General features: G+C 58.1%; 5 protein-coding genes across 5 annotated transcripts; 2 read left to right on the forward strand and 3 right to left on the reverse strand.

Moving 5' to 3' along the window:
* Nucleotides 1–170: 170 nt before the first annotated feature.
* On the reverse strand, nt 171–1,049 carry LTHEOB_5527 (uncharacterized protein; the record flags this gene model as incomplete). Its single annotated transcript, XM_035514682.1, has 1 exon — nt 171–1,049. One exon carries the CDS (start codon nt 1,047–1,049, stop codon nt 171–173), a length of 879 nt encoding a protein of 292 aa, XP_035373817.1.
* A 499-nt stretch (nt 1,050–1,548) lies between these two features.
* On the reverse strand, nt 1,549–2,877 carry LTHEOB_5528 (RNA processing factor 1; the record flags this gene model as incomplete). The annotated part of the gene is made up of 2 exons (XM_035514683.1): nt 1,549–1,805; nt 1,860–2,877. 2 exons carry the CDS (start codon nt 2,875–2,877, stop codon nt 1,549–1,551), a joined length of 1,275 nt encoding a protein of 424 aa, XP_035373818.1.
* A 240-nt stretch (nt 2,878–3,117) lies between these two features.
* On the forward strand, nt 3,118–5,363 carry LTHEOB_5529 (Glycyl-tRNA synthetase; the record flags this gene model as incomplete). Its single annotated transcript, XM_035514684.1, has 3 exons — nt 3,118–4,444; nt 4,504–4,925; nt 4,980–5,363. The coding sequence occupies 3 exons, from the start codon at nt 3,118–3,120 to the stop codon at nt 5,361–5,363; spliced, it is 2,133 nt and encodes a 710-aa protein (XP_035373819.1).
* Nucleotides 5,364–6,305: 942 nt separating this feature from the next.
* Nucleotides 6,306–7,977, forward strand: LTHEOB_5530 (Tam domain methyltransferase protein; the record flags this gene model as incomplete). Its single annotated transcript, XM_035514686.1, has 2 exons — nt 6,306–6,403; nt 6,714–7,977. The coding sequence occupies 2 exons, from the start codon at nt 6,306–6,308 to the stop codon at nt 7,975–7,977; spliced, it is 1,362 nt and encodes a 453-aa protein (XP_035373820.1).
* A 2,741-nt stretch (nt 7,978–10,718) lies between these two features.
* Nucleotides 10,719–12,093, reverse strand: LTHEOB_5531 (Cfem domain protein; the record flags this gene model as incomplete). Its single annotated transcript, XM_035514687.1, has 3 exons — nt 10,719–11,213; nt 11,308–11,524; nt 11,573–12,093. The coding sequence occupies 3 exons, from the start codon at nt 12,091–12,093 to the stop codon at nt 10,719–10,721; spliced, it is 1,233 nt and encodes a 410-aa protein (XP_035373821.1).
* Between the last annotated feature and the right edge of the window lie 854 nt (nt 12,094–12,947).

The raw sequence follows: 12,947 nt of genomic DNA on the forward strand, positions 1-12,947 counted from the left end.
GAACCCTGTATACTATTGGGTCATCTGCTCATAACAATTCTAAATTCTAGTATATGTCCCAAGGGAAGAGTGAGGAAAGTTGACACGCTAACGCAACAAAACAATAAAAATGGTGTCAACCAAGTTCATTTTCCAACCCTCGTCCCAAACGCAGCAGCCCGGTCAGATTTCTAAACGCGATGAGCAGCACGCTTATTCTCCCTTTTCACAACTTTCCCCCCCTTCCTCGGCCTCAGACTCCTCATCCTGTCCTCTCTCACACTCCTCTGCGCCTGTACTTTCTCCACCTGCTCACCCTGCCCAACATCCCCCTCCTCAATCTTCCGCGACACCTCTTCCCTCCTCTGCCTATCCTGCTCCCACAAATCCGAAAACACCATCCTCATCCGCGGCTCCTCCGTCTCCGCCAACCGCTGCAAATACCCCTCCATACTCCCCGCCAAATACTCCGCCCGCTCCCTCAGCCTCTCCACCTCATCATCCACCACCCCATCCTCCCGGCCCTTCGTCTGCTGTTGTTGCTGCAACCGCCCCCTCTCCCTCCCCCACCTCTCCCTCCACCTCTCCCGCACAACCTCAACCTCCTCGCCCCGTCCCAGCGCCTCCTCCGCCCGCGCGACCGCCGCCTCGTCCAGCGCAATGAGTTCGAGCAGCCGCTGCGCGTACGCGGGCGGGTCGCCGCGCTCGGCGTGCGCGCGCCGCTGCCGCTTCCACTGCGCCACCCGCCACCGCAGGTACGCGCTCTTCGCCCGCAGCGGCACGCTGATGTGGTACTCGCCGGCCGAGCTGAGCCGCGCGGTGACCGCCGGATGTTTGCCGAGGCGCGGCGGGAGTGGCTGGCCGCGGAGGTTGCAGATGATGGTAGTGGTGTTGGTGGGGGGTTTGGCGGTTGTTGGTGGTGGTGGTGATGCGGAGGTGGTGGCGGCGGCGAACGAGGCGTGGCGGAGGGGTTTGATTGTTTTGGGGGAGATGGGGGAGATGGGCGAGAGGAGGGTGCGGGGGGGTTTGGGGGTTGTGCGGAGGGACGGTTTGCGGCGTGGCAGCTGCATGGCTGGTTGTTGGCTTTTCGTAGTCGACTGAGGTAGGGCCCCTTTGGAGAGGCGTCGAAATGTGGGCGTGCGGCGGAGAAGTAGTCCGGGGGGGATTCGGTGAAGTTCTTTATCCCAAGGAAGAGTGCCCGCAATGGGAAGCCCTTTCTGGACGCTTTTCCAAACTCGGGCTCATTTCTTTGTTCATCTTGCCTCTTCTACCGAGATATGTCGTCAAAGTTTCCCAATCATATTGCAGTGCACTTCTCTGTCATCTGGAATCGTCTCGTAACCTTTGACCCCGGTTCTCAGGAGATTTGGCTCTTCATTGGATTGCACCTAGAAATTCCTTGTGCACAATGATTAGGTTCTCAGGCTCACATACGACGTTGGTGCAGATAGCTTTTCGCATCTCGGCAAGCTATCTTCAACAGAGAAATTGCTCTTAGGGAATCCTGGGCGGCTGAATATGTTCTGAATTGGGCGGATGGGTATATTTCCATTACCATGCAATAAGCGCTTACAACGCGAACCGTGTCCGGACCTTCTCGCTTCCAGCCTTCCATTGCCACTCCTGGCCGCTTGCTTTCTGGATTCCCTTATCTATTCTCCTCAGCTTCAGCGTGAATCGAGGACCCAGCTCCTGGAGACCTGCTCGTATATCTTCCACACCCTTTATCGGCTTGCCATCTGTACCAACCACGCTCTTCTCGCTTGCGCGCTTGTCACGGAAGATGTAACGGTGTCGGCGTACGAATATGTAATCACGCTGGTTGTCTGTGATACAAAGTTAGCTATGGCACTAGGGTAAGCACTTCGAAATCCACTTACGGAGTGTGACGACCTGCCGGCCTTCCAGCTCGGGCTGAGGCGGGAACATGGTGCGGAAAAGATGTGCGGTCAGCAGACCGAGAGGAGTGCGGAAGTTGTTGAGGATAAGTTCGGGGTAATGCTCGGTAGGGTTGCCATGCCCAGGGAGTTTGGCGCCTTCTACCCAGTTGCTGATGCTGAAATGGAACATGGGTCCATTAGGCAAATGCACAATGTCCAGACCAGACGGCTTCTTCTGATCCTCCATCAAGATCACCACGGTAGTGTAATCGCGATTGGCCGCAAATTTGGAGATTTCCCTCACTGAGTACTTGTGTCCGTAGCGGTGTGCAGAGCGGCGAACGTAATTGCTGTTGGGGAGGAGCTTCGTGAAGAGCTCTGCCTCTTTGTGCAAGGTGCTGTTGATTCCGGTTGTGACCAGGATTTTAGGTTCTTTCGTTTGAGGCTCGAAAAGGGCCGGGAATTTGGCTGCTAGACTCTCGGGAGTCAGGTGGAGGTTCGTGGTTGCCGTGGACCCCGAAGGGCTCGACGCACGTTGCGTCCGTGGAGGAGATTCTGCCCGTTTCTTCTTTTTCGACACCTTCTCTTCCTCCTCCTCATCCTCCTCCTCGTCGCTCTCAGACTCGTCAAGCATGCTGTCGCGATCGTCCTCGTCACTGTCTTCGCCCTCCGCCTCGCTCTCCTCCTCCTCCTCCTCCGCCTGCTCAGCAGCCTCCTCCGCCGCGAGCCTCTGCCTCTTTAACCGCTCGACATCGACCGCCGCATTCAGGATATTGTCGTCGTCGCTGTCGACAATATCCCAGGTACGCTTTTTGTCGATGGTTACGGGAACGTTGCGCGCCAATCGCTCCTCCTTCAGGCGGGGATTCTTGGCTTCTTCCCTTTTCCTGCGCATCCTCTCATCTCTCTTGGTGGCCTCGCGGACCTTCTTCTGCTTGAGGTTGTAATCATTTCGCTTGAGTTTGTTCTTCGTCTTGAAAGGAAGCGCATGCTTCTCGGAGAGCTTCTCGGAGCCCATCTTGAGCGACAATTAGCGGGACGTGAGAGAGTTGTGAGCGGGTCGACAACTTTGTGTCGGCGCGCGTCGCAGATCAGCGGCCAACTTTTCTGCCCGGGAGCCATACCGTAAACGGCTCACCGCCGGGAATCCGATTCACCGAGCAAAAGACTCACAGCAAGTGGCTCATTGAAGAGTCACAACCCCACCATCATTCGCTTCGCCCGTCATTTGATTTCGCCGAGGGGCAGCTTTAAGTATATGCGCCAGGTTCTGCAACTCCTGCGCATTTCCTCTGCAATTGCCCGACCCACCACCTTCAACTGCGCCCGCCGCATCACCCCGCATCCCCGGACTTTCGCGTCTACGCCCATTGCCTACAAATACGTGGTCCCGCAACGCAAGGAACAGCCCGTCATGGCTCCCACAGCTACCACCAAGACCGGCGAGCCCTTTGACAAGGCTGCGCTTGAGTCATTGATGCGCCGCCGCCTGTTCTACACTCCCGCTTTCGAAATCTATGGTGGTGTTTCTGGGCTCTTCGACTATGGCCCGCCCGGCTGCGCTCTGCAGGCCAACATCATTGACCTGTGGAGAAAGCATTTCGTCCTGGAGGAGGACATGCTGGAGGTCGACTGCACCATGCTGACCCCGCATGAGGTCCTGAAGACCAGTGGACACGTCGACAAGTTCGCCGACTGGATGTGCAAGGACCCCAAGACTGGCGAGATCTTCAGAGCGGACCACCTCGTCGAGGAGGTTCTCGAGTCGCGGCTGAAGGGAGACAAGGAGGCTCGTGGACAGAAGGTGGAGGAGAAGGAGGACCCCAAGAAGAAGAAGAAGAAGGTCAAGGACATCCAGGCCGTCAAGCTCGACGATGCTGTCGTGCAAGAGTATGAGGAGATTCTGGCCAAGATTGACAACTACGACGGCGCTGAGCTCGGCGAGCTCATTGTCAAGTACAACATCAAGAACCCTGCCACCGGCGGCGAGCTGCTCCCGCCCGTCTCGTTCAACCTGATGTTCCAGACTTCGATTGGCCCCAGCAGCAACATGCCTGGTTACCTGCGTCCGGAGACTGCGCAGGGCCAATTCCTCACCTTCCAGAAGCTGCTCGAATTCAACCAACAGCAGATGCCTTTCGCCTCTGCTTCGATCGGCAAGTCCTTCCGTAACGAGATCTCGCCTAGGGCTGGTCTCCTGCGTGTGCGTGAATTCCTGATGGCCGAGATCGAGCACTTTGTGGACCCCGAGGGTGGCAAGAAGCACCCTCGCTTCCACGAGGTTAAGGACGTCAAGCTTGAGCTGCTTAACCGCGATGTGCAGCTTTCCGGCAAGACGGAAGTTGCTAGCACGCCAATTGGCGAGGCCGTCGAGAAGGGCATCGTGGACAACGAGACGCTGGGCTACTTCCTGGCCAGGATACAGCTTTTCCTGTTGAAGATTGGCGCGGACCCCAAGAAGATCCGCTTCAGGCAGCACATGGCTAACGAGATGGCTCACTACGCGGCTGACTGCTGGGATGCCGAACTCCACACTAGCTCTGGCTGGATCGAGTGCGTTGGATGCGCCGACCGTAGCGCCTATGGTGAGTTACACCCATACTGATAATTTTTGTGCAACATGCAACTAACGCTGCATGCCAAGACCTCACGGTGCACATGAACAAGACCGGAGCTCCTCTGCTTGTCAGGGAGAAGCGCGCCGAGCCGCTCAAGGTCGAGGAATGGCAGGTCGACATTGAAAAGAAGAAGTTTGGCCCCAAGTTCAAGAAGGACGGCAAGACGGTCGAGGCAGCCGTCGAAGCGCTGTCGCAGGAGCTGCGCGAGAAGCTCTCGCTCGATCTCCAGAGCACGGGCAAGATCACGATCGACGTGCCTGGCGTCGGCAACGGCAAGGTGGAGCTGGACAAGGAGCTGGTCAACATTGAGAAGCGCACGCGGGTTGAGAACACGCGCGAGTACACGCCCAACGTGATCGAGCCGTCCTTCGGTATTGGCAGAATACTGTACAGCATCATCGAGCACAACTACTGGGTGCGGCCGGGCGACGAGGAGGGAGCGCGTGGTGTAAGTTTCTCCGTCTGCACGCCATTATTGCATGCATCTAACTGATGGGCGCAGGTCCTTTCGTTCCCGCCGTTGGTGGCACCGACCAAGGTGCTGCTGGTGCCGCTGTCGACGCACGCCGACTTCGCGCCGCTGGTGCAGCGACTCAGCCTGAAGCTGCGCAAGATGGGCATCTCCAGCCGGGTGGACGACTCGTCGGCCAGCATCGGCAAGCGCTACTCGCGCAACGACGAGCTGGGCACGCCGCTGGGCATCACGGTCGACTTCGAATCGGTGCAGAAGGGCACGTTCACGCTGCGCGACCGCGACTCGACGAAGCAGGTGCGGGCATCGGAGGAGGAGATCATCGCGGCGGTCAAGAACATGTGCGAGGGCGAGGAGTCGTGGGCGGAGGTTTCCAAGCGGCTGCCGATCTTCGAGGGGCAGCAACTGGAGTAGACTTGGCGGCACACTTTTAGTAGATAGCACGGCAGATGTCACGATACGTGGCGGGCAAAAGAGGAATTGACAGTCAGAGGGTCGCGTTCATGCAGTGGCACCGGGGACGTGCGGCGGGGAATGCGGCCGGGCGAGCGCCAAGGGTCGAGGAAACAGGCCGAGTGGCATCATTCGCTCGCGGCGCAGGGATGAGGCCCCGCCCCACGAGAGGGCGAGAGCAGCGTGCATGTCGGGTCGCAACGACGAGCTCCCAGCAACCCGCTTGCCGGCGCGCCCCACGCCGTCTGCACGCGATGGCCGGCCCCGTCTTCCCTGCGACTCTCGCTGGCGGCCGTTCCCGCACGGCCGTTGCGGTGCCTGCTGTGCCGCTAGCTGCTCTGCTCTGCTGCTCCGCCATGGGCTCGCCCCGCCTGCGCTCGATCGCAGCTCCCTCTTCTTCCACCGCATACGCAGCAGCCTGACACAGCTTCGGCGTGTTACTCGCCCTCAACTACAGCGCCGCAACCCGCCCCGCTCGCCATGGGGATCTGGTGACGGCGCGCCTAGGATCAATCGATTGCCGGGACGGGTCTGGAGATCGCATTTATCAGAGCCCCGTGTCTTTTCTTCCCTTGCTTGCAGCGCGTCACGCACGAGGATCCGCTCTGTGCCTCTTCAACCCGCCGGCGCCCCTGCGCGTGCATGAGCTGCCTGCCCGCGGCCTTAAGCAGCACCGCTCTGTTTCTGTTTCTCTCGCCGTCGCCCTCTCCACGGAGATTTATTAACCGCTAGAGTGAGCTCCCAAATGCTCTCTGTTCCCCGACGGCTCTGTTGATCCTCCGAGCCAGGATTCCCTCCTCGTCCCCGTCTCGACCAACCAGCGGGGCCCAGCCCTTATACCGCCCCTCGGGCACCCGGCGTGACACAGCTTGGAGAGCCCATATAGCCCGCGCCCCGCCTGGCATGGAAGCCGATCAGCTGAAGTTACCAGAAAAAGACATGGGCGACGCCACGGTGCGCCGTCCGGCCAGTCGCGCCTCGTCAATCAGTTCTCGCTCAGTGTAAGTGCGCTCTCCGTCTCTCTGGGCACGATCGTCACTCTTGTGCGACCATTCCTCCCCCGCCAGAAAAAGCAACCCTCGCCCCAGCACATGCGCTTGAACAACACAGCACCCTCCACGCTGGACACGTCCGGCTGCGCGGGCTGAGCCTCGTCTCGTCTCAGTTGTTGCCAGGACCCAAGGGGCTGGTTTACGGGAGACCCAGAATCCTCCCACCGACCCGAAACAGCGGTTCCCACGCTGCCGGAAAAGGGCGTGTCAGAAACGTGTGTCTTGCTTGACTGACTCATCATCTTCCGCTCGCTCGTAGCCACTCAACACGCTCGTTGCTCTCCACCGACCTTACTCATGTCGTCGAGAACGGCCGGACGTATCCGAACGAAACCTACTACATGCCGTGCGACGGACTCGAGCAGACGCGCCTCGAGATCCTGCATCGCCTCTACCTGACCGCCCTCGACGGCGCCCTCACCACCGCCCCTCTTCCGCCCGGGCTCCAGCGCGTGCTCGATGTTGGCACCGGCCCAGGCGAATGGGCCTCGCAAATGGCCGAGCAGTTCCCAGATGCCGAGATCGTCGCCGTCGACCTGGCAGTGTGGGAGCTGCCTGCCCGCGAAGCCTCGGACGACGACTCGTCCTGCGACGAGATCGACCCAAGGGCCAATATAGTTTGGGAGATCGACGACCTCGAGCCTTATAGCCAACCTCATAGCCCCGTGAATCCCGCGTCCCCGCCGGAACTGGCCCAGGTAACGGCGGACGTCGAAGGGCTCACCATCGACCAGGGCTATGCCAGCGGCAGCACCACGGCCGAGGGTGGTGCTGGCGGCGACGACGCTGACGGTGAAAATAAACCACCATCATCTAAAGGATCTCACCGCTCCCCTCCCCGCTCGCCATCCCCTCACCACCAAGAACAGCAGCAGCCCCACCCAAAACTGTTAGGCGCGGACCTGACCGTCGACGATGGCTGGAACTTCTCCGAGCCCTTCGACTTCGTGCACATGCGCGACCTCAAAGGCGCGTTCCGCGACTGGCGCGCCGTCTACCGCGAGGCCTTTGTCAGCCTGGCGCCGGGCGGCCTGCTCGAAGTCGTCGAGATCTTTCCGGACCTATCCACCTTCGCCGCATCGTTTCCGTCCCCTTCCAAATCCTCCAAGGCCTCCTCCTCCCAACAGCAGTCCAAACCCTCGGCCATCAAAGAAATCGTCGACGCCACCGTCGCCGCCGCCGAGGCGTCCGGCCGCCCCCTGTCGCTCGACCACCTCGACGAGCAGCTCTTCATCGATGCTGGCTTCTGCGACGTGCAGCGCCACTGCGTCGACGTCCCCATGGGACCCTGGCCAGACGATCCGCGCCTGTCATCCATGGGCAAGATGTGGCTGGTCTGCTGCGCCGAGGGCCTCGAGGCGGGCTGCCTCCGGTTACTGACCAGGTATTCGGGGTGGGATGCGGAAGATGTGAAGCGAAAGGCGAGGGAGGCGCGGAGGGAGATGTTGGAGGGGAGGTGCGGGGGTGTGGTGACGAAGTTGTGGTTTGTCACGGCGAGGAAGGCGAAGAGGAGGGCGAGGTAAAAGGTGCAAGACGAGTAGAAAAAGGAGGATGAGAAGTGTGGTTAATTGGTGATGAGTCTCTTTCCTTCCCTATTATTTTTCACGACGTTGATGATGATGGGAAAATTATTTCTTTGGGGGGTTTTCATTTTCTGTTCCTGGAGGATCGCGTTTGCCATCGACCGAGGATTGCATTGGAGGGAACCTGGAGCCTTTCGTCCCTGTACTACATGAGATTGCGATGATGTTTCCTGGAGAGGCACCGTTTTCCCCTATTTCATCTTATTCATTCTTCAACCCTGTGGATACCATAGAAGCGAGCGCTGAGAGTCTAGTCATTTGGTCAAAAAGTTTCGATGGGCGCTATTTTGTTAATAGGACAAGAGCATCTAAACAAAAGAACAGAGGATGGGAAGGAAGAAGGAAAAGACCCGCAGTCTAGCGCTATGCATTCAGTGTCATTTTCTGCCGCACAAAAGTCAGATGGTGCGCTTTTTACCTGATATTCAGCTCGCTACGCAACAAGAGCACACTGACAAGCGATCGATCGACAGAGTGCTTCCTCCGGAAATAAGGATTTGGAGGCGGCAGCGGAGCTGAAACATGCACCTATTAATCCGTAAAGCCATCCCCCCGTTGTCCTTTATACCCCGCTAGTAATCTGTCTGACCTTGCCTCCAGCGAACGACACGCTGCCGCGCTTGTGTCAAGGATGTTGATATCGTATGATCCTCACATGCCTTTATGTGGAGTTGCGGGGGTCCCTCACGCACTCAATTTTTTTCTTTTTGGCAGGACGGTTTTAGGCAGATAGTCCCCCGTCTTCCGTATGTTTCCGCCCTGGTTATCAATATGGCCTCATTATCAATATTATTAGCGGGTGCGGCAAGCAGAGGTGATCCTTGAATCGCCTCTTCCCGAAGATCCCAGCAAAAAAGGGTCCCTGAGATGCAACCACGCAGCCAACGCTATTGGTCATCACTTCAACATCCTGGCCGTCAGCTCCGAAGCCCCGGCGCCCTGCACATGACAACTCACGAATTAACTCAGACACGAGCCGATCCGGACCCCTCCCCGTCACAGCCGGCTCCTCAATATGTTCTCGACGGACAAGGGTCACGGACGAAACAAAGTATCACCTCGACCGGCATATCCCAGGTCCATGTGCATCTCTGTCTTTTTTTTAATTCCGGCGGCGGCAATTGCCCAATGCTGTAGAACGAAAGCTCTGCGGGTTTTCCAAATTCTCCGAACAGGGCCGGAGCGGGTGTGGGCATATGTGTGCGACCGCACCATATGTGCATGCTCTTAGATGATGGGTTGCGTCCTGCTGTGGCACTCGCGCTGTTGTCGGACGGCGTCTGCGGATATGACTCTCCTTTGTGCGATGCCCTCGTTGAATGTTCCTAAACCGTGAGGTATGGGATTTCGTGCGATGTGCGAAGCACGAAAGGCGTTTGAAGGTTTGACCGATATGGAAAATGCGGAGGAGAGAAAGAGTTAGTAAGTACTCGTATGATGTGAGATATTTAAAGAATTGTTGACACGAAAGCAGAGGATTCTGTACCCACCCATCTCGCTCCACCCTTCGCGAAACCTGAATGGCACCCTCTACTATTTGCTGAGAAGAAAATTGCTGGAAAAATCCTTCGACATCGGTTGCACCAAAGCAGGAAGAGACACGATGATATGACTAATACACGTGCAAGACATTAACAAAAGGCGCTAGCTACCGCATATATCGTAATGCTCTTACATCTACCTGCCAACAACACAAAGGTTTTCCCTCAAGATCCGTCCGCAAGTGCAGCACACCGTCTCCACAACCTCACCGCCAGCCGCAGCAGCCCCCAAGAAGAGAAGAGACCAAACAATCCCCGCCAAGCCCAACATACGAGCCCCCCTGCATCTTCCTCCACAGCGCCACCAACACGTCAAGCATTCGGCAGCGTGCGGGAGGGAAGGGGGTGACGGGTCGGGACGCCAGAGAATTTCTGCGCAGAAAAAGACACATTGCTCGTCCCCAACTTCGAACGTCGCAACCGCCACCAACACTTCGCCCACGCGTCATCGGCGGTGTTGTGTTCTGCAGGTTGCAGAGTCTGATATCCTATCGTAAGGCGGTGGCGGTGATTGGCGCACTGAAGGCTGGCTGAGGCCGGGTTGGGAGGCGGGGAAGTCGTGGTGGTTCACGCATCGCGTGGACTGAGTTGATTTGCGTGGGACAGGGCGTTTGGCTTCGACGTATAGCTGCGTCTGAGGGGTGTATAGCCTTCGTAATTAGGTGATCGTTTTCAACGGGATATTCTGAGAGGGTCTCTGTGCGCGAAGTCATCAACGACCGTGTCGAGACGATTCTTTTGATTTTATTCAGGCATGGGGGATACCCGACAGAAATCCAGTTTTGTCTTTTGTCAGATCTGTTGCGAGGCCAGCCTTCTATTTCGTATTGCCAGTTGGAGCTGCATCGTGGAAAGAGAGAAAGTGAGCCAGCCCACACGGTATATGGGAAGGCAGAAAAAAACGAACGAGTCTCCCGAGCAGAATCCACCAACAGCAAAGGAAGGAGACCAAAATGGAGAGGAAGAGAATGCAGCGTTCCGTCGTATTCGCAATCAGGTATCTCTGCAAAAAAAAAAACCAAGAAAAAAAAAAAGAGAATTAGTAGAAACCCTCCCAATCATTTTTCTTCCGACATAATCTTAGAAGAAGAGGCCAACAAAACACCCCCATCTCTCTCTAACACCTCCTCCCCCCCCTCATCACACATCCCCCGACCTCCTCGCCTTCTCCGACTCCCCCTCCCCAGGCTTCAACCTCTCGCTCGCATCCAACTCGACCGGCCCCCTCGTCTCCAGCTCGTGCGCCACCGAAGGTGACTCCATCTCGTGCGTCGCGCCGCCCTCCGAACCCGGCCAGCCCGGCAGTTCCCTGCGGTACTCCTGATCCCCAACCTTCTCGTGGTACGTGTCCGAGCCGTCGACTTCGTGCCCGGAGGTGCGGCCGTGGCCGTTTTCTGCTGCTCCTGCTGCTGCTGCGGCTGCGGCTGCTGCGGCTTTGGCGGATGCTTGGCGGCGGCGGCGGAGGAAGAAGAAGACGCCGGCGAGGAGGAGGGCGAGGGCGGCGCAGACGCCGATGACGATGCCGGCGATGGCGCCGCCGGAGATGGACGACGAATCGCTGGACGGGGTGGCGGTGACGGTCGGGATGGTGGAGGACGAGGCCGATGCGGAGGCGGAGGCGGTGGAGGAGGAGGACTGGAGTGGGTGCGTTAGCTTGGAGGCTGGAAGTTGGGACGGGAAGTGTTGTCGTGGTGCGTGAGAGGGTTGAGAAATTGGGGCCTTTGCTTACCGATTCTGATAACGAGAGAGCGTAGCCTTCGATGACGTGTGCGAAAAATTGGTCACCCGAGTTCGTGGCTGGCCATGCCTGGGTTGCCGTCAAGGTGGATGCGTTGTATGCGGTGACGGTGTAGGTTGAGCCCAGCACGACAGGGCTGTAACATGTTCCGCCATATGCTGGTCTGTTGGTGTCCACGGTAGTGGCGGGCGGGTGAAGAGCGTAACCGCTGCGAATTCGGTGTTAGCCGTTAATCTTTGCAAATAGTCGCATTGACCGTGAAGTCCCGAAGCCAGAGCTCATCTTCGAATTGAAGTAGATTTTGTAGAGGTTACGCAATCGGGACTGCACTAAAGGAAAGAGGACGACATACGAAGGACAGCATGCAATGTAGCTACTCGAGAAGGTGTTGACAGTTTCCCATGCCTCCGGGCAGACGAGCGGGCTGAAGACCGGAGCAATGGAGCTGGTCATGTTAAAGACGGACGTGTACCCGCTAATGAACTGGGACGGGTAGCAGTCGGTGAACAGCGATCCAGGGACTGGCGACGGCTCGTTGAGCCAGATGTTGTACCATGGCGAAGACAGCAGCGTTAGCTGGTTCTCGGTGCATGCCGGCGGTGGAGTGAAGGTCGTGGTCAAGGCCACGGTCACGGCGGCCGGAGAGACGAAGGTTGACGACGATCTTGTAGAAGTGGCCAGCGTCGTACTCGAGGCGGCGGCTGCGGTTGATGCGGCGGCTGCTGTCGATGCGGCCGCTTCTGTCGAGCTGGTTGTTCCGGCTGCTGTGGAAGACATGGTTGCGGGTCTCAATTGAAGGACTGCGTTCAGTGCAAGTCGATGTGCCAAAAAGCTCGACTGTGGGGCGGCTGGCTCAGATCAAATGCAGACAGGCAGTTCTGTGGAACGAGCGCCAGAGGAGGGCACGGGGTGGAGAAGACTGTTGGGTGGAGTGCAACTCGGGGGCCGCAGGACGAATCCTTCGGAGGGCGTGTACCTGTCTCTTCGCAGCGGGAGGCGTTCGTGCGTGTATATAGCGCGGCAGGTGGAGCTTATTGCCGGACCCTGCGCTGCTTGTACTAATGCATTGCGGAGGAGAAAGCAGAAGGTGGGCACTATGCAACAGTGAGGAGGGCGCCACCGCTACGCCAGATGGAGCGCTCATGAGAGCTTCTCTCGCACCCCAGCCGGCTGAAAAAACAAAGGTGGTCTCGGCGTTTGTGGGGGCCAGAAGCGCGATAGAGCATTGGGTGGCCCCCTCGCAGCGGGTCGGCCTTCGCCAGATGAGGGACGGCCATTATCCGCTTCGAGGACCTGCAGTGTCACCGCGAGATCTGCGAATACGGACAGCGGATCCGCCACCGGCCTTCGCGGCGACTCATGGAACAGACTTCATGCTTCATCAAACACACCGAGTTCGCTCTATCATCTTCATACTTACTGCTCTTTCGCTGGTGTATAGTAGAATCATGCGAGCTCCACGTGGCCGCGAATGCGGCGCCTCGAGACGGGGGGAACTGATGGAGCGACCCTGCAGGAGGATGCAAGAGTCATTCGAGATCAATCAAGTCTGTTGGTGCGTGAACCCCTTCGGCCCGGCTTATGTCCTCCCTTCGGCGATAAGCTCATTCATATGTAAGCACAGATTTGCC

The sequence above is a fragment of the Lasiodiplodia theobromae genome (genome assembly GCF_012971845.1).
Source record: "Lasiodiplodia theobromae strain AM2As chromosome Unknown scaffold_15, whole genome shotgun sequence".
NCBI classification, from domain to species: Eukaryota; Fungi; Ascomycota; class Dothideomycetes; order Botryosphaeriales; family Botryosphaeriaceae; genus Lasiodiplodia; species Lasiodiplodia theobromae.